This window comes from Hydractinia symbiolongicarpus, chromosome 14, assembly GCF_029227915.1.
Source record: "Hydractinia symbiolongicarpus strain clone_291-10 chromosome 14, HSymV2.1, whole genome shotgun sequence".
Taxonomy (NCBI): Eukaryota; Metazoa; Cnidaria; class Hydrozoa; order Anthoathecata; family Hydractiniidae; genus Hydractinia; species Hydractinia symbiolongicarpus.
Window position 1 is genome coordinate 14604431 of NC_079888.1, and position 24656 is coordinate 14629086.

Here is a 24656-nt window from a genome sequence, read left to right on the forward strand (position 1 = left end):
CAAACCAACATGGATTTTTTATCGATGCTCATGTTGTGATTACTTTTGTGTGGAAACAAAAGTATCGCAATATTCTTAATCTCTTTTATTTTATCCCAATTTCGGACAATTCTTATTATTCAAAAAATAAATAATATAAGGATGAGATGCAGGTTTTTTAGGCTTTTAAAAAAATAACTTTAATGCAACCTCATGATAAAAATAGACACAGGCCTCGCATTATCCAAAATTGTTCGTAAGAAACAAATATGTAGCTATCTACCAATCCACCCACTTAAACATCAAACGTGTATTATAGATACTAATTGCGTTTCCATTATTACTCACATCTGTTATGACCAAGGTATATAGGACGTGTTTGACAACACATAAAAGAACCAAAAATACTTCATTGTTGCATGTTGGTATGGTTAGGTTACAAAATGATTATATGTAATTATAAAAAGGTTTAGAGTGACTTCTACGAAAATTCCATAAATACAAGTGCAAGCTTCCTTCTCCACTGTATATGCGTCCAATTACGTGCTTTAATTTTGTGCGAACTTTCACTTTGACCTAATACACTAAAATAAAGAAAAAGAAGGGGAATAATAATAATGATATGTTCTATCAATACAAGCAATAGCTTAGGTAAATTAGCGAATATTTTTTTTAAACGGTGACTGAACCATCCACATAAAATTTCTGGAGATGACTGTTTTTAGTTATTTCTCAAAATTGCTAAGTAGCTTTACTGGCCAAAACTCTGAAGTTAGTAGGCTGTGGAGTTCTAATTTGTCAAATGTCTGGGCCAAAAATAAAACAGTTACAATCATGGCGGGTGAAAATCGGAGAAGTAGGAATAACAGGGCGTTAAGATGTCGACAAAAAGTGATGACTCTTCATATTTTCGGTCTAATTAAATAATTTGAGACTCTAAACCATAGGGCAATTATAAAAATTTTTTAAGCCTGAAGTGCGTATGCCTTGTCCATAAACATCAAACGATTTTCAAGATTTTGCAGCCGGACACAAAACACTATGTCTGCGTCCATAGCTCCAAACTGATAGTGTCTTGACAATTTCTGGAATGTTCAGCAATTTACACATTCTGGCTGAAATCTCGTTGAATTAATTGGTCATTTTCATGAGATTCCGAAATACATTTAGAGAACCTTTTGTTTAAAGGCTCAGTTTATATATTTACTTACATTGACTTTTTAATTTTTGGGAGAGTGATTTAACTTTCAATAATGCATCTTGCAGCAATGCTTGAATTTTTTCTTTCGCATCATCTTTGCCTTTGCCTTTTTTGCCTTTGCCTTTGCCTTTTTTGACTTTGCCTTTGCCTTTTCCCTTGCCTAACATTAAATCGTTCTCTGTTAACTTTAAGTAAATAAAAAGGTTTGATATCATACGAAGATGTATGAATCACCCAAACCACTTCGAAACAGCTTTATAATTTGTTACGCTTCATTTTTTTATTTATTTTTAACAGTTACTACTAATACTCTGTTGGTGCGTGTATTTAAAGAAAAAACTTACTTTTTTTACAATGTTCGCATGTTTTCCTGCAGTTATCCATCATATATGTATCAGTTGGGAAGCCTTGACAAAATCCTTCGTTTGCGAGTTTTTTGCAAAAAATGCGTTTTCCATCGTACTTTTTGTCGTCTTTACATCCTAAATAAAAGCAAAGACATGGATAAAATTGGGCGGAAAACGAAACGGAAAGAAGAAACTAAATGTCGTTGTCAAATACTGCAACTTAATCTGCAGTCCGCTAGAGAGAATCCGAACGCAAGTTTCTACATTTTCACTAAACAACTAAAGCATAATCAGAAACTAAAAAAGTTTGATACTACCTTTTCCTGAGCACATGTTGCATGATTTTTTGCAGTGTTTAATCATGATAGCTCCTACATCTTTTTCTTTTTCTTCATCATCTTCTTCTTCTTCCTCTTCCTCCTCGTCTTTACACAAATCAAGATTCTTAAGTGACTTGCAGATCCCTCTTTTTTCATCACGGCATTCTTAATGATAGAAATGTATAAAATATTGTAAATAATCAAAGGTCAAAAATAATAAAAACGCTGGTAAAATGAATAAGTTCTTTCTTACAAATTTCATTAAAACTCTGAGCGTACAACACTACACCATTAAAATGGTACTTACTTGGAGCTTTTGTAGATTTAATTGGAGTTGTTTCCACAACTGTAGGTGTAGTAATGACAACTGATGGCGTGGTTTCAACAACTGATGGCGTGGTTTCAGCAACTGATGGCGTGGTATCGACAACTGGTGGCGTAGTATCGACTACTGATGGCGTAGTGTCAACGACTGATGGTGTCGTGTCCACAACTGATGGCGTAGTATCGACAACTGATGGTGTCGTTTCGACGACTGATGGTGTAGTGTCGACAACTGATGGTGTGGTATCGACGACTGATGGCGTTGTATCGACAACTGATGGTGTCGTATCGACAACTGATGGTGTCGTATCGACGACGGATGGCGTAGTGTCAACAACTGCTGGTGTCGTATCGACGACTGATGGCGTAGTGTCGACAACAGATGGTGTGGTTTCGATAACTGATGGTGTGGTTTTCACGACAGATGGTGTTGATTGCACTGCCGGGCTCGTTGGTAGATTGGTGGCTAGATAAAGAGGTATAGTGAAAAGTTATTACTGCTATGTTTTTAAATAGTTTGATGTTAAACGGCGTAATTTGTTTCATATAAAAAACACCTATTTTTTCAAAACGTTTTTAACCAAAATGTTGCCAACAATATGTATTTTTTAATCATTACGTGTATTGACTTTCCAGAGTTGGTATTTAAGTTTAACACATCTGTTACAGCATCAACTTTTGTATTTAAAAAAAGTAAAGATTTTCTACGCTTGCTTTTATTGTAATTTTCTATAAAGCTTTTGGTTATAAACTTTTTAGACTCCAATATGTTCACCGCTAAATGTTGGACAGTTTTCGTCTTTGTCAGAGCATGAAATATCCGTTGGAATCGGCAAGGAAAGCATAAACAAACCAATTGTTGTAATTAAAGAGGTTCCGTTTATAGATAAAAAGCAATGCACATAAAAAGGAAATATTTATTAAATCATAAAAAGCACAAAGGAAACTAAAATCCACCTTATAAAATCACAACAGCACAATAACATAATTTAGCTATTAATTTACCACTGTTATAAAGAGTGCACATTAGGTGACGTAATTAAGCAAAAGTGTTTTTATGAACACAAGAAACTTAGACTCTGATGTTAGGTATCAAATTTTATTTCATAAGCAGAAGGCTATAGCACTCTTACCGGTGACGTCTCCATAGTATCGTTTTAATTGTGAAATATCTTCATCTGAAAGACCATCCCTTTGACCAACTATTCCGTCGTACGGCTTTAGTAATTTAAGTGTTGGACTCCCATTCTTAGAAAAACCAATCAAACCATAATGCATAACTGACCCATAATCATACGGCTAAATGTAAAATCGTCGTGTAATGAATGTTTTTGTTCCATAAACTCTTCATAGGAGAAACTACGTCTGGCAATGCATGTTTTATTTAAAAAAAAACCAGTAAAGTCTAACCAAATGCTGACTGCTTTGATTTTTTGAGCCTTTTTGAGCCTTTCTGATCCATTTTGAGCCTTTGTGAGCATTTTGAGCCCGCTTTGTTCTTCTCTAATGCTAAATTCAGACTCAAGTTATTTTTAAGTTCAGGTTGTTTTTTACCATTGGCGCAAGAATGTGACTTTGTTCTTGTTTTCAGAAAGATCTGAACCCTGTGTTCTTATAATTGTTCTGATAACAAACGTGTATAGCTTTTCACTGCTGTTCTCTTGAACATTTAGAAGAGGGATTACATTCAAAGAAAGGGTTGTATATGCTTGTAAAAGATATCCCTACGCTATTGGCGCAGGAAACTGCTAAAAGGCAAATGCAATTGGAATTACATTTAGCACAAACAATTTTCGGATAAAATATATTCGGATGTTTTTTAATCTAACTTTCACACGACTTTCGAACGTCTTTATCAAAGTCATAAAATTTATTAAACAGGAAAAAATGAAACCTCAATAAGAACGAAATTTACAGTTTCTTTTTTCTTTAGCACACTACAATAATTAAACAGTTCCTCCTTCAGTATCTTATATCGTGGAAGAAGAACAAGAGCAAGAAAGCCACACCCACAAAAATGACGATAATAGTGACAGTGATACTTCGCAACTAAAATTGTTCGTAAGTATATTCTAAACACGCTTTTTAAAATAATTTTTCGTTTAAGGTCATCTCATCAGGTTTAAAATTTTGGCTTAAAAAACTTCGAGTTTTAATATTTTTGGTCATTTCATTCATGTAAAATCTTTATAAAGGGTCTTTCGTTTCTTGAGTGCAAAAAAAACCTCGAAGAATGTGATATAACTCAAATATCGGAAAAAAACAAAGTAGGTTCACTTACAGAATTCATTTTGACAACGTCATTCCATGTCACTTGCTCGTAATTGCCTTGTGTACCTATTAAGGAAGAAGGTAATCGAAAGCCATAAAATAACTGCCCTTCCGTTTTACGTATCCACAAACTGGGGCATATATGATAAAGAAAATAAAGGTGAAGGTTTCCTATCTCTAAAATACATATTTTTAACAGTTATTTCTTCTTTAAAATCACAGAAATCGTTTTTATAATTGCAGAAAGTCGACATTTAGCTATTATATTTATATGCATAAAACTGCTACTACACGAACTTAAAGATAAAGCAATTTGCGTACTAACCTGGAATAATATTATCCCACAAAACTTGAACGTACTCATCTCTGTCAGGGCGTGATTGCTCGTGATAAAATCCAAGACAGTGCATCATTTCATGTGCAACAATACCTAATTAAAAATATTAATACCTCATTAATTAATTAATTAAAGTTTGTAATTTACTCAAAAGCTAATTTTTACAATATTCCAAAGAAATATGAGAAGAAAAAATTAAAATTTCGACTGAAATAATTTTCGCCTATTTCGCAAATTTCAAGTTTCTCAAAAATTGTCTTGGCAACTAACTCACCTGGTAGTAGCTACTATTTTAACTGGAAAAGGTATGCGAGTGGAAGCCACTTCATATTACTTCTTGATTGGCACAAAGAAGGCTGGTGGCTGATTAAAAAATAACTACTACCTCTTTATTAAATTGAATCTGCTGTGAAATGTGAAAAAATTATGTCGGTAAATAAAAAGTGGTTACTCCACTATGAAGAATTCTTATCAAAATAATCTGAATTTCTAAATTTCAGCTGTTTATAAATTTCAATTTCTCCCAATATACGCCTAGCTTACCTCGAGAGTCGCATCCATCACCAATGTTTATTTCCTGCTTACCACCAATTGTTCCAAGATAACTCGAACATCTATATCATAAAATCACAATAGACCTCGTTAAGTTCATGCCAGATAATCTTAAGTGCAAAATGCTTGATGTATATTACGCAGCTGTTGTATCAACAGATCTTGCGCCATGATGTTATCTCTGTTCGATGCGATATATGTGGAGCATGTGCCCTTTTCAGAAATTAAACTTGATGTTATGACAAGTTAATGTTTCTTAGTAGGTGTTTATAAAATAATTCTGTCTTGGAAAGTTGAAAACAATCTCAGAAAGTTGCTCATACCCTGCTCCAGTTGGTGATTGGAAAGACACATAATTTACTTCAGTTGTACGAGGTACCCACTGCACCGAAGGTGTTAGGCCGTTCATATAGCGTATAGCCCCATCAATTGATATTCGTTTCTCGTTGTTAACTAAAACTAAAAGACAAATAAGGCTTTTAAAATATCGCCTGTGGGCATTCATTTTATAATCCTATTAAAAGCAATAACGTCAGTTTAATGCGTTGACGTCGTGCCATAACGTGAGAAAATTTTAGAAATAAGAAAAAATTTTGTTAGCTACTTCAAGGGAAAATGAACATATCCACTTTGGGAAACAGACATAGTAGTATTATATACACTAGTTAAATGACCCATTAAAAAAGCGAACAATCTGAGAACTGAGATTCGTTTACAAAAACTTGTGTTTTCTCCTAACGGTTAAGGAGGTACTGCGGCTTATTTTTATGACTTCATTATTCAGAAGTTTTGCAGAAATGAATTTTGAAACAAGGTGGTTCCTAATTTTCCACGCAGGGGTTGACGTTAGTTATTTCCGGGTGTTCCAAGTTATAACTGGGATGCAATAGCTTTATTAGTTTAATTAAAAACATAAATATAAATTTAATGTATTGACGTTGTAACGTAACGCCGAAAAAAAGTTTTTACTTGTTTCAAGGAGATCCATTTCAAAATCACCCCAAAAAACACATACACTTTGCGTCTTAATATATCAGACTAGCCGATTGACCTGTGGTAAAAATCTGTTTTAAAAAGGTCACATCTCACATGCATTCATATGTTTTGGTTTTATGAGCTTTGTTTAATGTTGGAACCCCTTCGAGACGGAAACAGATTACCAACGCAACACTTGTCGCAAAACAGGTAAATTAACCCAGTTTATCGGTAATTGGCTTAATTTTGTTCCCAGTTTATTTCCACTCGTTTCGAACTTAAAAACCTCCTTTCTGCTTTTATAATAAAGATAAAGAGCATTAAAGGGCTTATAAAAGGGTTTATAATTATCACCTCAAGTTTTCACTTCACATTAACATGCAACTGTATATTTGTATGTACTTACTTGTGCTATCAAATACATAGGGAATTGTCGCGACATTGTTTACAGATGGCCATCGAGTGACACTGCCTTTTCCAGCACCTCTCTTTCTCCCATTTGGAGTAAGAATGTCTGTTTTCATACCTGTTTTAGAGAAATGATAAAAAGTCATTTAGTCAGAAAAGTGAACAGACAAGAGGGTTAAAACATGTTCCTTATTTCTCCTAGTAAAACTATACCCATGCCGTACAAAAGAAACCAAAAAAAAGTTTTCGCGCATCAAAAGGACACAGGGAACGTTGCACAATGAATGTTATAGAGAAAGAATTTAAAACTTAAAACGAAAACTTAACGACCAATCTCTTATGTCTATTGCCAGAGATATTGTAGTAGCTGTTTTTTGTCGTCGTGTAACAGTATTAAGTCAATGTTCTCTTTTCAAGAGTGTTATAAGTTATAGGTCAATGCTACTATTTTATTGGAAACAGTGCTACTTCCTAATAATTAGGACACAGGGGTAAATATGACTTTAGTGTGCTCTAACATATAAAACTGTTCGAATTTATCGTATTCATTATTCAAAGAAAAACATAACACATAAGTGTACGATAGGAATCTAACAGCAGTTGTAAAATCTATTCTTTAAAACAAACACAGCATATCAATGTAATATCGTTCATATCCTTAAATTTAACAGTTCCAAAGCAAACAAAAAAGATGTCAATATTCCCTTGGTCGCACTTACCGTGCTTTAAATCAATTTCAACTTCAGATAATGTTTTCTTTGGATCTAACAACAAAACAAAAAAATATTTGTCACATTAATAAATACAACTAATCGGAAATAAAATTCATTTGTTTTTTTCGCATTTCATTTCAATGCCAGAAGTTTTAAATTTTTAATGGAGGCTGGATATTTGGCGAAATAGTAATAAGTGTTTTAAATAAGCCTGAGGTTTATTGTTTCTTTAATATTTTTTAAAAAGGACCATGTATTCACGACGAGCGTTTAATAGACTTTGAACGTTTGGCATAGATTAAATATGTTTTTGGGAAAATCATTTATTGATGAGCTTACAGTGTGTTAAACCCGTTTTTCTTTAAGAATATTAGACTTCCATTTTCAGTTTGTTACCATTGCAGTAATGAAAGTATGTATACTGTGGAATGTATATGACACCACTAGCTGACTGCCTGCAGTATATATCCTAAAATACGGCTCCAAACAGGTCTAATTTTGTTGTATTTTTTATCTCAAAACTTTTTAATAAAAAAAGTGTTGATATCCCATTTTGGGACTTTCCATGGCAAGGATGTTTAAAACGAGAAAGAAAAGTTATGATTCCTTAGCATTGTTAATACTCATCTAGTCATCTTCTGACGTCATATAATTGTTTACATGAACATTTTTTTATCTCCGAAAATCGATTTTATTTTATACTATATTACTACTATACTTTTGAAACAGAGCTTAAGCTTAGTTAGTAAATCTACCACTACAAAATATCTGATACCCAAAAATGCCGGTATAAATAGAGTTAAAAAGTGATAAGAATTTATTGGGTAAAAAAGTCTGTACCACGTCGATGTGTTTTGAGCGATTTTTTTATTTGTTTCTCATGTGTGATAATTTCGTTGACATCGTCTTCCAGTTGGTCGAACAATGACGTCAGATCGTCTAAAGTGTATATATAAATAAATAAATAAATAAATGCTCAAGTAAAACTATCCCGGTTATTGTGCAAACTCTTCCTACAAGGATCAACAAGCGTTTTCTCCCTTCAGTGAACTGAAATACAATAATTTGGGGAAAAAATGACTCTTAAATCTTAAATAACTTATGATCTTCGAAAATTGTAAGTCGTATGGTAACGGGACCCGTTAAAAACATTTCGCTGTGGTTACAGTAGAAGCACTTTATAATTGTCCAAAAGCCCAAAATATAAACACGTTTATCACTTACACACAATGTTAAGGGTTCTTGCAAATAATAGAAAAAATTATAATATAACTTTTGATTTGAAAAAATTCAATCGATAACTTGTTCTTGAGGCTGCAATATACTATGCCTATATATACCTATATATATACCTATATGCCTTTATATACTATGATTGTTTGTTCCTATGTTTTCTATCTATTCTTTTTTTTAATGTGGCACGAAAAGATTAGGAAATTGCAGGATTTATGACTCTTGTAGTGAGCGACAAGGATTTTTTCAAATTCAAAAAGGAAACAAAGTATTTTTTTTTTAATTTTTAAGGGGGAAAGTAAAATTATTGAAGATTGAAAGATCTGAGAATACAAATTGATGTAAAAATCACCTCTGTCAGTTGAACAATCTGCTCAGTAGATTTTTGTGGAAAAAAATATTTTAAATGGAACTTGTTGTTTTTTGCTTACATTTCCTTTAGGATGCAAGCGAAATTATAAAATGAGCATATTCTTAGGTTACTCTTAACTTTTTGTCTAGTATGGTCTTGAATATTCTTATACAGTATCGCCTTATACAAAAAAGCTTGTAGATAGATTAATTTTATCGTCAGAATCGAAAGAATCGAAGACCCCCTTGTGTTTTTGGTATGTAGAAGGGTTGTTCTTTAAAAAAGACGCTATTTTTGCGTGATTGCAAACAACTAAATGCATTCTGTTCCTAAAGATATGCTTAAAATATGCGGTAATCTGTTAATCTAAGGTAATGAATAGACTTATTACAATAGTGCTAATTGCGATCAGCATGGGAAAAAGCTTTTCAATGCTTTTTTCCAATTTATGTGAAATATGCCTTTAGAAATGTCAAATATCCCACCTGAATTCGAAATAACACAGTCCCATATCAAATCCATTCAAGCAATCGCTCAAGAAATAATCAAAGCGAACCGACTTCGATGAAACGTTCGATAGTAATTTTACATAAATTTTGAGTAATGGTTTGCTAATTGGCCGGGTTTCTACATAATAGCTTTCTCAAATATTATGAAGAAAAAAGCTTATGCATTAAAAAATAAGTTTATTTGAAAACCTTTGTTTCGGTAGATTTCTCTTGCATCAATGAACGCGATTGTGAACACCAAGAATAACCATATTACTGCCATCCTGAAAATAAAAAAATGGATATTTGTGGAACTATAGCGACATTTATACCAAAAGCGAATTGATTCTAACCGAATATGCGCAGATCAAAGAAACTGTTTCAGTACGCATAAAAAACCCTAAATGTATTCTGAGAATTGGGTTTGAGAACATTTTTGAAGTCAAATGTAATTGGACCGCATTCCATCAGGCAAAACCCTTATTCATTTACATAATTCCAATACATGCAATAATTATTGCTCTGTTAAAACTTGTACACACATCATGTGCATTCCGAATCAAGGCTATCTACAGTATTTGAACAATTTAACGCTCACTTCTAAAAAACAAGCTGCTACTCGAATAAACACGAAAGGTAAAAATGTAATCATGCCAATAAACCCCTATTTGAAAAATCGACCATAACTGAATAAACACAAAATAAACACCCAAACACTCAGAGGTAAGTATCTCAAATGTAAAACTTTAGTGCATACACGTTAAGCGCATACAACTGCAATTACGAACTTCTGACCACAGAGAACTTGTACAAAGATCGTCCGTAGGATTAAATTCAATGAAACTACCAACAGTAAATGGTATTAAAAATTAACTAAGCCTATTTAAATAGTGTCTTAAAAGATTCAATTTACCATTGACATAGGAAGAAGTATTACAAAGGATTTGCAAAGGTATGTAAATTAATTCCCACATATAAGAACAGAAAAGCGGATAGATAACCTGTTGTGATTTTCTGAATAGACTTTTCTATGCCTTTATTTGCTTATTGCTATTATTACAATGCCTCTATGTGTTATTTTCAGATCACATGGGGTCGCGTTGTAAAAGAACGTGTACTATACTGTACTAAGGCGGGGGCAAACCAGTCCAACATTTCAACCAACATTTTTGTCCCATGTTGGATGAAATGTTGGATAAAAAAATGCATGTTGGATGAAGCAAAGTTTTAGGTTTGTGGGACTGCTTTTAAAAACATTCGAACGATAAAGAGTTCATTCATTCCTGAAAAAACAAAATGGCGGACGGAAGGAATTCTTCAGTGCTGTTTATGTTGCTGAACGAACTCGTCGATTCAGACGATGAAAAACCAACCCGTGGAAAAACAAGACAGTGGTCAAAGAGGAGGGAACAAAATGGATATTTTTTTAATATCATTAAAGAATTGAAGATCGAAGACAGATTCGGATTTAGGGAAATGTTTCGGATGGAGAGGGGAATTTCGATATTTCCTCCTTAATGAAATATCCGATCTGATATCATCAACTTTCGAAATTCGCAGGATTTTTATATGTTGGATCAAAAGTACCACCAAACCAATCCAACATGAAAATTCACGCAACTTAAATAAAGAATTCCTTTGATCTTGCCGGAAATGTTGGATGAAATGTTTGACGGCGATCAAACATCCAACATCGTCCGACACGATGTTTTTCTTCTTTTTTGAAAATTTCAAAATTTTGAAGTGACTCAAACATGTCCAACATTTCATCCAACATCACAAAAATTGGTTTGCCCCCGCCTTAACACTCACTGCTTACTCTTTAAGAAACGCATGGATTTAAAAATAGGTTCCCGTTTCACTAAGTGTGTCGGGCGTCTCGATGAATATATTTTCATGACAAAAATAAGTAGCTACCTGGATTTTTTTTTTCAGTTATTTGACCTTGTTAGTTTCAGATATAAATAAACTAAATAATTTTTTTTCGGCTGGAATACAATAAATTTGAATATATCTGCTTTCTTAAAGTAGCTATAAAAAATTCGTAAATTTGGGTTTAGTATATTACTTGTATGTGCGGAATCGCTTGTTATTAAAATGTTAAATGTTATTAAACTCCCTGTTCTCTATAAGCACACGCTCTTAGCGTTTTAGCATTGCTTGGTTAACACTTGCGCCGTATAAATGGCGCTACTGCTTAGCATCTGTTTGATACCAACGTTCTATAGTATCTACTAGCCCCAACTGAAAAAACATTTTCACGGGCTTTATATTTTGCAATTTAAAAAATTTAGACGAATTTCAGATAAATTTCTGTTCCCATGCGTATTTTCTCTAAAAAAAATTAGCGAATTTATTCCGCAAAATAGTGGCTGAAAATTTGAAGTGCAATATTTTTTTTTTCCTTTTCACCAGTAATAAATCGTATAATGTTTTTTCAGTCGCCCTTTTCTGTTTTATTTTGTAGCTATGGTGAATTATATTATATGTGGTTCCTTTTGCTAATTTATAGGGATATACCCTGTCAAGTGTTTCCAACAGGAACCAGAAAGCCGATTCTTGAGTGTGTAAAAACACCTTTTAAGGTGCCAAAATTTCTGACATTTCCGCGCAATGATATAACAGCTTTATGTGGGGATCGACCCTAAGGCTTTTCAAACCTAAGCTAGCCATTCTACAATTACGGTTTAAACAAAACTGTTGAGTCCGTTGCACACAAACGAAAAAGAAAAAAAGAAAAAACTTATAAGAAACATGAATTAGTTGATATACTTTACTAACCTTTTAATGCAAAACACAACTGTTGCAGCCAAAGTCGGTAGGTGAGTTCGCCGCTAGTGTATTAAAAAATTATATCAATCCGATGCATTTATAAGATACATAATGCGTAGGATTGTTCTATTTATTTGTGCAATTACGCAATTTTCTATAGAATGTCTTTTGAATTCAACTTTTAAATACCTCTTTTATTAGAATGAATTTTTCGCCGATAGCACATACAAAAAAACAAATGGACTCCGCTTTAAAATATATTCTAGATTAAGTAGTTACTCAACATTATACGAACTACTAAATAATTTTTTTTAATTCATATTCTACTGGGTCATAGCAACGTTTTAATGTGAATTTTAAAGAAGAATTCAGAGTTTAAAAATGCTGGAAATTCAACAGCTTATTAGTATTTGAAATAATCTATGAAAATATGCAAGGGGGAGGGTGATTGATTCGTTGCTACTGCGTGTATTATTAACGCTAAGCACCTACATCCCAATTATGCCTTATCATTCACGAGAGTTAATTAAATCAGGAGGACATTGTCCTCATGATTTCAACTTGCATATTGGATGACAAAAACAACAACATAAAAAGCACTGAGTAAGAACTTATTAAATGGGGGTATATATTTTAGCTTGTTGGAAGTACCAACGTTTAGACTCGACTTATTGCAGCGTGGGGATATTATGAGTAATTTTTCTTATCTTTAAAATTCCACTTTTTTAAAGTAATATTTTACAAAGAAATGAATAGATTAAAAAGATTAAAAAGATTGCATTGAATTACATGTGTCCTTTCTTACATCTCAATGCTGTTCAATTACGCACACAAAAACATATAGATATAAAATAAAAATATAGATATAACTCTATCAAAGGTATGTTGCGAAATTGCGTCTTTTACCTTCGAATTAAGAATGACCCGCCCGCCAATAGATTTTGTGGGCGGGTGGGAGGGACGTTTAGATTGACATATCGGAAATCTTAATCAAAAGAAATTAGTATTTTCTCATTTATATTATTTTACTTCTCAAAATAGAAGGTAAAGACACTTTGTTATGATAAATTTGTTGTTGTTGTTCATGTTTACATTGCGCATCATTGCAGGGAAAGCGGAGGGTCAGCAAGTCCAATAAAGCACTCGCACCGATACAGCCTTTTGGATCTAACTTATTGTTTAAAAATAACTTTCTAACAACTTTAACTGAAATGAAAACACATGTGAACTTGCCATAGCAAAAACAGTGAGCTGGCACTTATTTGTTTTGTAGAACAAGTTTTCGGAGTTAGTACAGGTAAACCATATACGTATAAGCATAATATCCTTTTTCAGAGAAACTCCTTGAATCAATAACTTTAGACTTTCAACAAAGTTTATTTTACAGTAATAAAAAGCGTAGCTACTTAACTACATTTAGCATAAAAAGCCTTTAGAGAATAGCTATTAAGGCTAGCTATAATTAGCTGGATTTAGCATGCCCTCTTAAAACCTACTTTTGTAGTGACACTCTTAAAATCGTTTAAATTGGTGAACGGCTGTGTATGACAATATCTCAATCATAGTATGTAAAAACATATAAAATAGGCCTGGTGTAGGCTGGGTATTCTAGTACAACAAACCTAATAATAGTTGGTAGAGCAGTTTTTTAAGATATTAAAAAATAAGAACGACAAAATCTACGACATATCCAAATATATCTTTCAGCAAGCTTTCGCCAACGCCCAGGTTGGCATGTTCACACTGCTTCTAAATTTTATTTTACATAGGATATAATAGGAAGAAAATAGAGCTATTATAATAATTCTAAAGGCATAGATTTTACCGTGTTATTTAAATTGGGACGGTCACGCTCAATTAATAAGCTCTCCATCAGAGTAAGTTTAAAATCTTTAGACTCTTCCGCAAGTACTGAGAAGTTGTGAAACGATGCTGGAGACTAATTATAAAACATTAAATGTTCGAGAACGGCACTGGCCTGGGGACCAAGTTTAACGCGTTTACCTGTAAGTGCAGAAATACCTAAATGCTCAGACATACGGACTTTAAAATGGCGTTTTGTTTTGCCATAATAAGTGGCGTTGCAGCCACTACACTTAAAACAGTAAACGAGTCCGGAGCGTAACGATTCGGGTATTCTGTCCTTAAAGGCAAAGCAGCTACATAGCCTCCTCTCAGAAAAAAATATAAGTTTAACATTACAATGTGCCAGTTTCTGCTTAAACAAACGGTGCAAACGTGTTCTAATTTGTAAGGTAATCTTTCCTAAAAAAGGTAAAACAAGGACTAACTCTTTCTTAGGAGCAAGGGACACTTGTTCCTTCGGTTCGTAATTTCTGCTCTTGAAAATTCTAAGACAGAATTCAAAATCCTTTGAAGGGTATCCATTCCTTCCAAGAATAGTCTTCAACTGAGATATTTCTACATGAAATTTATTAAGATCTGAACACAGATGGTAACAACGATAAAGTAAAGAAAAAATCAAGCCGTGTTTATATTCCATGGGTATGAAACTAGAAAAGTTAGTATAAACTCTACTAAATGTTGGTTTCCTATATACGTTGGTGACAAAAGAATCACCTTCACGCATGACGCAAACGTCCAAGAATGGCAAAATCTTATCACATTCTTCTTCAAACGTGAATTTAATATTCTGATGCCTAGAATTAATATATTCATAAAAATTTTGAACATGCTCACGTGATTCAAATAAAACAAAAATATCATCAACATATCGCCTATAATAGATCGGCTTAAATTCAGACGGACCATTTTTAAGCCAAATGTTTTCATAATGACACATAAAAATATTGGCCAGTGTAGGCCCTAACGGAGACCCCATGGCCACACCGTCAATTTGCTTATAATATACGCCGTTGAAAACAAAAAAAGACTCGGTAGTCGCTAGAGTAACAAGATGTTTCAAATCTTTCTTAGGAATACCATCTATACAATTAGATTCTATCTCATTGATAATAATATCAATCGCTTCATGTAATGGAATATTCGGAAAAAGTGAATTAACATCAAAACTAGCCATATAACAGTTAGGATTCTGCTGAACAATTTCAGACGTAAAACTGAAGGAGTCTTTCACGGTATAGTCATTGATAGTGAGACTTACAAGCTTAGGTACAAGAAACTTTGCAAGCTTGTACGTGGGAGTACCAATAGCAGAAAGAATAGGACGAAACTTAGGTACGCCAATAACACAAGGTTTATGTACTTTGGCTAGATCATACAAAACACCAGGATTGGACCCACTGGGACAAAGTTTCTTGTACGTAGTTTCATCGATATAATTATTGTTTAATAAAGATCTATAGGAATTCCTCAATCTATTTTCTATATTAATTATATAATTAATGTCCTTACCAGGAGGAATGTTCAATTTAGCAAATTTTGAAATCAAAACCAAAAGAAGTAGGTTACGCGTGCTTGAAAATAATCTAGAGATACTTAAACGATCTCTTTCTGAGACTTTACATTATATTGATTTTCTCCATATCACGACACTTTTTCTTGTTTCAAACGACAGATCAATTAAACGTTGTAAAATAAAATTTAGAAGCAGTGTGAACATGCCAACCTGGGCGTTGGCGAAAGCTTGCTGAAAGATACATTTGGATATGTCGTAGATTTTGTCGTTCTTATTTTTTAAAACCTAATTAAAATGTAAACGAAATGAAAAATGTAAAAAGTCCTAAAAATAGTCAATGAAAAAACTGCAATCTTCTGAGAACACAAAGAGTATCGCAAGCAAGAAATAAAGGAAATAATTATGAAAAGTTAATTTCAAAACAACTGAGCTGCTTTGTTCTTCTTGCTAAATGTTGGATTGTTGAGAAAGTCTTTTGACGAAGTGTTAAAAACTTGACAGTGGAATCGAATGAGCTTTAATATCTGATTTTAAATCTTTTTTCAAAAGGCGGGCTTGCTTGTTAGTTTATTTTTAAGTAGCTTGAAGAATAATATAAAGATCTACTTTGTTTGGTTTGTCTTCCCTGTTTTAGTGGGTTGCTATTTCGTGTGCAGTTAACACGAATTTGCCTCACAGGCAGACAGACAAACAGACAGACAACGAGTATTATAAATATAGAGACTAGTCGTTAGTCTTTGAAGAAAATCCACGAGAATATGCCTGTTGCAGCAAAGTTAATAAAATTATATCGCAATTGTAATTCGCAGCTTAATTATTTCATGCATATTTCTAACTGAGCGATCCGCGTCTGGCCGGCAGACATTATGCAGCTATTATTATAGATACCAGTCGGTAGCCCGCGACATCTCGCATTTCAGGTTTTCATCGCACAGCTACAAAATCTCGCACAAAAGGTTTGACGGAATTCGGTTATTGTTACAGAGATGTCCAAAGCGATAAATTTGACGTTTAGGCTAAGTTTTTTTCCTACTTTTGAGTAACGCTAAGTCCTGACAATTAAATTGAACCCACGACGTTTTACGTGGGCATTTATCTAAGCCTTCACAAAATGTCTTAAAATGAGTCATGTTTCTTAAATTTTATAGATCCAATGCCTACGTATCAACATAAAGACCTGCGAGCTTGATATTAAAAATCTCTTGTTTAAGACCTTGCTACCTACGTCAAACTAGAAAATACATTTCACAATTATATTGATGTACATTAGGTTAACATGTAGGTGGCAATTAAAAAGGAAACTGCTTGAAGCAGCTTTGGTAGTCATATCAAAAAATTATTCTTGTAGAATTTAATATACATTCTTTATCTGTCACGCTAAGATTACTTATCTGCCTTTTAAACGAGTACTCTATAGTTTGCTTAGTAACTAATATGCAGTTATATCTAAAACTGACTCGGATTATAAAAATAAGAAAGTTTAAACGTAAGAGAAATAGCAAAGTCTTCCTGTTTTTCGAAGAAGCATCATCTTTAGTTGCACGCTGTCATGGTGATAAATGATATTTGCAGAGATTCTTAGCGATATAATTGAACGCTCCTAGGTCATATAATTCTTGACAAAACGGTGTTTTAGCGCGAGATATTATGTTGTATCCCTTACCCTTAAATGCCAAATGAGTAAATGTGTATATTTTTTTTGCAAGGACAAGATGAAGACTTTTAGGTCGTACCAAAAGGAAAAAAAAGACTGTTGTGGTTTTAAACACTTGACCAGTATCTCAAAGTGATAGTAAAACGCCATGACACAAGATATTCCGAGTAAAATATAAATATGGCAGTACCAGCTTCTCTCCTTCTTCAACGTGTAGGCAATAACATTATTACAGACGAGTATTCCGGTGATCACGCGATCTCAGCAAGTGAACCGTAAATCAGACTCGCGAATAATATATAAAGGAAATATAAATGACAAAACAATTGCAATTTTCAAAGAGAAATTAAGTAACGTAGATTGGTCCTATATCAAAAACATAAGTGATGCAAACATAGCCTACAACGAATTTCTTAAATTATTTCTCTCATTATATGATAAAACATTTCCAATAAAAGAAATAAAAGCAAAATCTAAATCTTTACTAAGTCCGTGGATGACAAGAGGGCTCATAAAGTCGTCAAAGCGGAAACAAAAATTATACGATAAATTCCTTAAAAAGAGAACTATGTTGAACGAGGATAATTATAAAGCATATAAAACCTTATTTGAATCTATTAAACTAAAATCACAAAAACAACACTATGCAAATCGACTAAAACAGTATCAGTTTGACATTAAAAAAACATGGCAAATTATTAAAGAAGTTATTGGGAATAAAAAGACAGTAAGTTCATTCCCAAAGAGACTGATTTCAAATGGTGAAGAAATAACAGACGCTAAAACAATAGCTGAAATTTTCAATAAATTCTTCGTTAATGTCGGACCTAAACTTGCATCAGCAATTCCTAACACTCAGCGAAAATTTGACGCGTATATAAACAGAAATCAAGAAAACATGAAGCAAGAAACATTGACTGATAAAGAAATAACTGATGCTTTCCTCTCTCTTAAAATTAACAAAAGTCCAGGATATGACGATATCAGTTCGAATGTAGTTAAGAACTGTCAAGATCAACTATTTGAACCACTAAAACACATTTTTTCGATATCTCTAAAAGAAGGTATTTTTCCCGAGCAACTAAAAATGGCACGAGTATCTCCAATTTTTAAAACTGGAGACGACTCGTTACCAACAAACTTTAGACCAATATCCGTACTGCCCTGTTTCTCAAAATTACTTGAACGAATCATGTACAATAGATTATATAAATTTCTTTTAGAGCATAACATTTTATATGAAAAACAGTTTGGATTTCAACATGCACATGCTACTGAACATGCAATTGTCCAACTTTTTGACCAAATACTCCAGTCATTTAATGAAAATAAATATACAATAGGTGTATTCATAGATTTGTCAAAAGCCTTTGATACCGTAGATCACGAAATTCTAATAAAAAAACTCGAATCTGATGGTATCAGAAACATATCACTCAATTGGTTTCGTAGTTATCTCTCTTAAAGAAAACAGTTTATAAGCTATGAAAAAGGTAAAACTGACTATGAACACATACTTTGTGGAGTACCTCAAGGCTCGATATTAGGCCCACCTTTATTTTTAATATACGTAAACGATTTGAAACGAGCTACAAAATTGCTCGATCCAATAATGTTTGCAGATGACACGAATTTATTTTACTCTCATAGCAACATAAAGGATTTGTTCGATTCTGTAAATACGGAACTTATCGATATAAATGAGTGGTTCCGTGCAAACAAATTGTCATTAAATATAAAAAAAACGAAATATACTTTTTTTCACAAATTGAGTAGAAGAGATCACATTCCTTTAAAACTACCAAAATTAGCAATAAACAATATAGAAATTGAAAGGGAAACAGAAAGTAAGTTCCTTGGAGTAATCCTAGATCAAAATATTACTTGGAATAAACATATTGAATTGGTAGAAAACAAAATCTCGAAAAATATTGGTATTCTTTGTAGAGCTAAATCTATTTTGAAACAGATGTTTTTAAAAAACATATACTTCTCACTAATTCACTCGTACATAAACTATGCAAACATTGCATGGGCAAGTACACACAGGACCAAATTAAAACCAATTCTGAGCAAACAAAAACAAGCAACTAGGATAATTTACCACCAGGATCATGGCACTCACTCAAGGCATTTAATGAAAGATTTAAAGGCGCTTAACGTTTATCAAATAAATATCTATCAACACTTAATCTTCATGTTTAAAGTTAAAAATAAGTTAGCACCACAAACATTCCACAATAGTTTTGAGCTAATAAATCACAATTTTCCAACTAGATTTCGTGAAAATAATCTAAGGCAGCCAAAAATTGTTACGCAGCGAACTAGTTTTGCTATATCTAAAAGAGGACCACGTCTATGGAATAACTTTTTAGACAGAGATTTAAATAAGTTAACATCATTATGTGATTTTAAGCAGTGTGTGAAAAATTTTATTGCGAAATTTGAAAACGAAGTTACTTTCTTTTAAACAACAACAAGGAATAATAACTCTCTACTCTAACGAAACTTAAGGGGGGGCTTGGTGATAAATTTCTTTCTGCAAGCTCCAGTCAGTCTTTTAAACTTCATCGTATGGTTTGAGATCTTTATTTTACTAGCTGATGTATGTATATATTTTCTATTTACTTTTAAACGATACGAACTTGTATATATAAACGAACTTGTAACTCTCTTTGACGAAAAAAAAAATACACACTACTACTAAACTAGACCTAAAATATTTTAGCGTGCTTACGTATGTCTAAAAGGTTTTCTAAAATAAGTTTGTTTTGCTAATAATTATGCGCGTCTTTTTAATAAGCTACTCCATTGTAATGAAACTTGTCACAGTAAGATATTCCAATGCGTTTTGAAGAAATTTCAAACGTATTTTGAATCTTTTCTTTCTAAAAATTCCACCGTTTCAATAATATCCTTTTATTCTACACAACTCTGATTGTTCTACTAGTAAAGAGATGCACACATGTACGATGAGATTCACAATCACATTCGATGACATTCACAAATCAATGAAAAAATCACAACTAACTGGCGCTATTTTTATCGATCTTAGGATTCTGGGCTAGCAATGTAGATGTTAGCCAACATTATTGATTTTTGTGTTATCTTCGCCAATCTGATTTCCACTTAGCTGCGCCTGGGGTTGTGACTGGGGTTTTTAAACTAAATGCAATTAAGTAGTTAGCTACCAACTTTAGCAAAACTCAAAAGTTTATTAATGAGATACAGAGTACCTGTGCTATGTGCTCATCCCGTTGTTAACGACGATCTATTCCTTTGTTTTTATTTAAACTGAAGTGACGATACGGTTTTATGCAAAAGGCTATTATGCCTATATGCATGCGCGACACAGTGTAATGGCAGCAAAAGTTGTGTGAAAGTTATTTCTTGAAAAAAAATATATTCACCAGAAACACAAGAATGTTGTGTGTGCTTTGCTTGATTTACGACATACTGCATCCCTGTACTAAAGCGCTCCACCTGGATGTGTGGCACGGTTTGCAGGTCTTATTAAGCGCTCCCCCAAGCGTTTGCCCCAGTGTCACGCTGGGTTTCGCGGCTAGTCTCTTTAATAATAGCTGTTGTCTGTCTGTGTGCCCGCGAAAAACGCGTCCTGGTACGGAAACACGATTTTTTAAAATACTCACCAATACCAAATGCTATATATTTACCGACTTTGCCGATTATTTAAAAATCAATCCAAGATTTTCACTTAAAAAAACAATCCAATTTTCTGCCTTAAAAAACAATCCAAGATTTTTCGCGACTGAAAAAAGGCAACTTTGATTTGAAAGTGGTCGTGTGTGGTCAGTGTGAGGTTTGTAGGCCTGTTTGACCTATTTATCTTCTGAAAGCTTTATATTTTTGTAACATTTGTTTTCTGTTTGTTTTCAATGTTAAGATAAATATATTTTCACGTTTTTTAGCCACGCACAGATATTACAAGCACCAGTTTTAGGATTTTTGGCTAGGAACAAAGATTTTGAAGGCTAGCTAGCTAGAGCCATACTTATTATTACTATTATGTATGATATAAGAGCTTTTTATGCTAGCCAACATTTATTTTTATGTTAAAGCTGTGGCTATTTAGCTAGCTTCTTAGCCATATCTCTGGCTTAAAAGTGAAAGTATAAAAATGCAGTTTGGCTACAACAATATTCTTATGAAATAATTCTTATGCTAAATGCAGTTAGATAGGTAGCTACACCTTTATTATTTTCCTGAAAACTTTTTTTTTTAGTAAAATGGCTGAGCGATTGTTTTAGCTGGACGTGTAACATCCCTATACGCATGTACAACACCGTTTAACTGTACTAAGCGCTCAGCCCGTGTCACAATTAATTTTTGAACTTTCGCAAAAATTTATTCCGCGACATTAAATAATATTGATCGATTGTTTTTGCTATAATGGAGTTTCAACGGTTTGTAAACTCTGTTTTTATTTCAGCTATTGTTGTGGTAAAGTTTTTTTTTGAATTATCCAAGTATTATATCAATCAAGATGAACTGTCCAACATCAGACATAAAAATTAATTTCCACTGTGTTAAAACAAGTGTCATGGACAAGTATATACATCATTAAAAAGATAACAAAGCGACATTAGAAGGTGATATACCATCGAAGATATTGGAACTGTTTTCAGCCATTTATGCTGAAAAACTAACACAGACGTTGACTACATATATTAAAGAAAATCGGTTCCAGAAAAGTTGTGCTGATGTAACACCAATATATAAAAGTACTGACAAAGCATCTAAGCTTAATTACAGACCTATAAGTAAACTTCCAACTATGTCTAAGTTTTTTAAAAAGATCATGTTTGATCAGATCCATACATTTATGACACATAAGTTATCCCCTTTATTCTCTTGGTTTAGAAAAGGCTGTAGCAGTTAAACTGTTGGACGAATGTCTGGATCAAGGAAAGGTTGCAGAAAGTTTACTAATAGATTTAAGTCTTTGACTGTGTAAACCAAGAATTGTGTTTAGCTACCTTATTATACGAAAATAAGTAGTCAATAAAATAATAACGCGGGATTAATTATGATACATAAAATTAACGCGAATATAAACTTCGGTAATTAAGTGTGTTGTAAATAACGCGAATGTTGAATTGAAAGAAAGCAACTCTAAATCTTTTTAGGCATTAATTTTAACAACAAACTCACTTACGTCGATCATATTAATAAACTCTGTTTGAGAGCTAATGTCAAGATTAATGCTTTATCACGAATGACACATGTTATGTCGACTTTTTAAACAAGAACTTTTAAAAAATGTTTTTATTGATAACAATTTGAACTATTGTCCTATGATATGGGGTCTTTCAAGTAGATTTTCTGTCTCCAAAATCAACCGTGTTTTCACCAGGACTCAATTTCCTTTCCCGAAATGCATATCAGGAAAAGACTTTTCATGTTTACTGCTGTAAGTTATTGTTAAAGGAGGTTTATAAGTCAATTATTAGTTTATCTTCTCGCCACATAAAAATTGTTTTCCGCCTTGAAAATATCCTGCACAACTTTAGATCTGCTAGTATAAAACGAAGAAGGGTTCCTACAACGAACCATAGCTTACAAACTGGGCCTTACATTGCAGCTCAGTTGTGGGATAAACTGCCCACCTTAATAAAGTTTGCCGGCACACATCAGAAGGGTTCTTCAGAGATGGAGAAGTTAACAACTCTAAGTTGCTCTTGTCATCCTTGTGCTCCATATGTACTCCAATTACACGATCATTCAGTCTCGCCTGTACACGCGAAATTCAGTCTGTGCATGCGCTAACTATTGGAATCTTAAAACGCAAAAATTCCGTGACGATGATGACGTCATAATTTTGACATACCTGACTTAACATGCTACATTACAAGGCATGGTGTTAAAATATTGTTTATTTTGTATTTATTATAATAAGTGTGGCCAAAGCTCCGTATAAACACCTAAAACGACGGGTTTGCTTTTGTTGTGGTAACGTAAACAAAAGGGTTTTTTTATCCGACACATTTGCAGAATTCCTATATTCTACCGAAATTTGAGCGAAAACAAAAGTTTTTTACCCAGTACAGTATATATATTTTGAAAAGGTACAGGATTTGTCTTTCCGCTGTAAAAAACCTTATTTTATTTACATTTTTTTACTAAAAGTTTTTAAGCATTTTCCACGGTAGTGATATTTGGCTAACTAGCCTCCTTGAATATCAACAAACATGGCCGACAGGACGACATGCAAAAAGTTCTATAAGTCTCAAATGATCAAAAAAGGATAAATTAATCTCATTATTACATTAAACAGTTCTGTTGGTTTCACTCTGATTTGCAAACATCTAAGTATGAAAGTGTGGTAGATCAAGACCACCTAGCAGTGTAGCAGGCCATTAGGTAGCTAGCCATAGATGCCAGGGCAGGTAAAAAGATGCAGCAAAAGCTCCAGATGTAGCTGATTGATATAGGTGGAAACACAATTGCATTATCTTTAATTTCAATAGCACATGGGTTAATTTGTGGCCAAAGAATAGAAGCCTTAAATTTGGATGAAGTAAGAGTATGTTTTAAAAGCACTCCAAGAGCCTAAGTATATGTTTCGGTTTTATATTTAAGTAGCTGCCTGTTAATTAAACTGTGAAAACTAAAATAAAACCTTATGAACAATGAATTGCTTTGCTTTGAAAAATGATTAATGCCACGCTTTTACTGTTAAGTGCGAATTGTCGTATTTAGAACTCAAAGTAAAAGTCTCACACAAAGTTCAAATAATGGAAGATACAATATGATTTGTGTATTTCAAGCATAAAAATAAAATCTAGACATTAACATAATTCTTTAAATAATTCTTCCAATAAGAACAATATAATGTGCATAGATGTGTTGGCAACAAAAAGTATTCCAAACGAATGAAACCATACAAGAAGTGATCCATAAACACTTTAACAGGTTGTTAACGCCACAAAAAATGACAGTGGATTTTTTATAATTACATTACCTTAACAGAATTTTTTTAATATATTTCATAGACATTTCATAATGACTGGAATGTTAAGCTTGTGCAGGTATAAAAGTTAATTAACATATTTTAAAGTTTCTCCCCGTAAAGAGTACACATACATTTTTTGTATAAGAAATAGTTTTTAAGAAAATAAGCCTCAAAAACCTCAAAATCCTTAGAAAATCCCCAGCCCGAGTGTGTTAAGATCCAATTTTGGAAGACCCTAATATTTACATTCACACAAGAAAAAATTCTTTTTTCTAGTCAATTAAACATCCTAACAAAGTCTTATCCTAAAAATAACAATTCTTCTCCAATAAAAATAAAGGATGTTTCAAATAAAATATATGTATATATAATAAAGAA

The 24656-nt window shown here is 33.0% G+C and overlaps 1 protein-coding gene across 3 annotated transcripts; it reads right to left on the reverse strand.

Annotated features, from left to right (window-relative positions):
- Positions 1-384: 384 nt before the first annotated feature.
- On the reverse strand, positions 385-12419 carry LOC130625001 (zinc metalloproteinase nas-14-like). 3 transcript variants are annotated; one of them, XM_057440079.1, is made up of 15 exons: positions 12282-12419; positions 9711-9784; positions 8268-8366; positions 7434-7478; positions 6713-6832; positions 5655-5790; positions 5323-5393; positions 4768-4872; positions 4453-4508; positions 3305-3470; positions 2155-2637; positions 1845-2012; positions 1525-1662; positions 1191-1340; positions 385-563 (listed from the first exon to the last, which is right to left on the reverse strand). In XM_057440079.1, the coding sequence occupies exons 2-15, from the start codon at positions 9781-9783 to the stop codon at positions 556-558; spliced, it is 1818 nt and encodes a 605-aa protein (XP_057296062.1). In that variant the 5' UTR covers position 9784; positions 12282-12419; the 3' UTR covers positions 385-555. The 3 variants fall into 3 exon arrangements, with proteins under 3 accessions (XP_057296062.1, XP_057296063.1, XP_057296064.1); XM_057440080.1 differs by lacking the exon at positions 12282-12419 and adding an exon at positions 10258-10341; XM_057440081.1 differs by lacking the exon at positions 12282-12419 and adding an exon at positions 10099-10181.
- Between the last annotated feature and the right edge of the window lie 12237 nt (positions 12420-24656).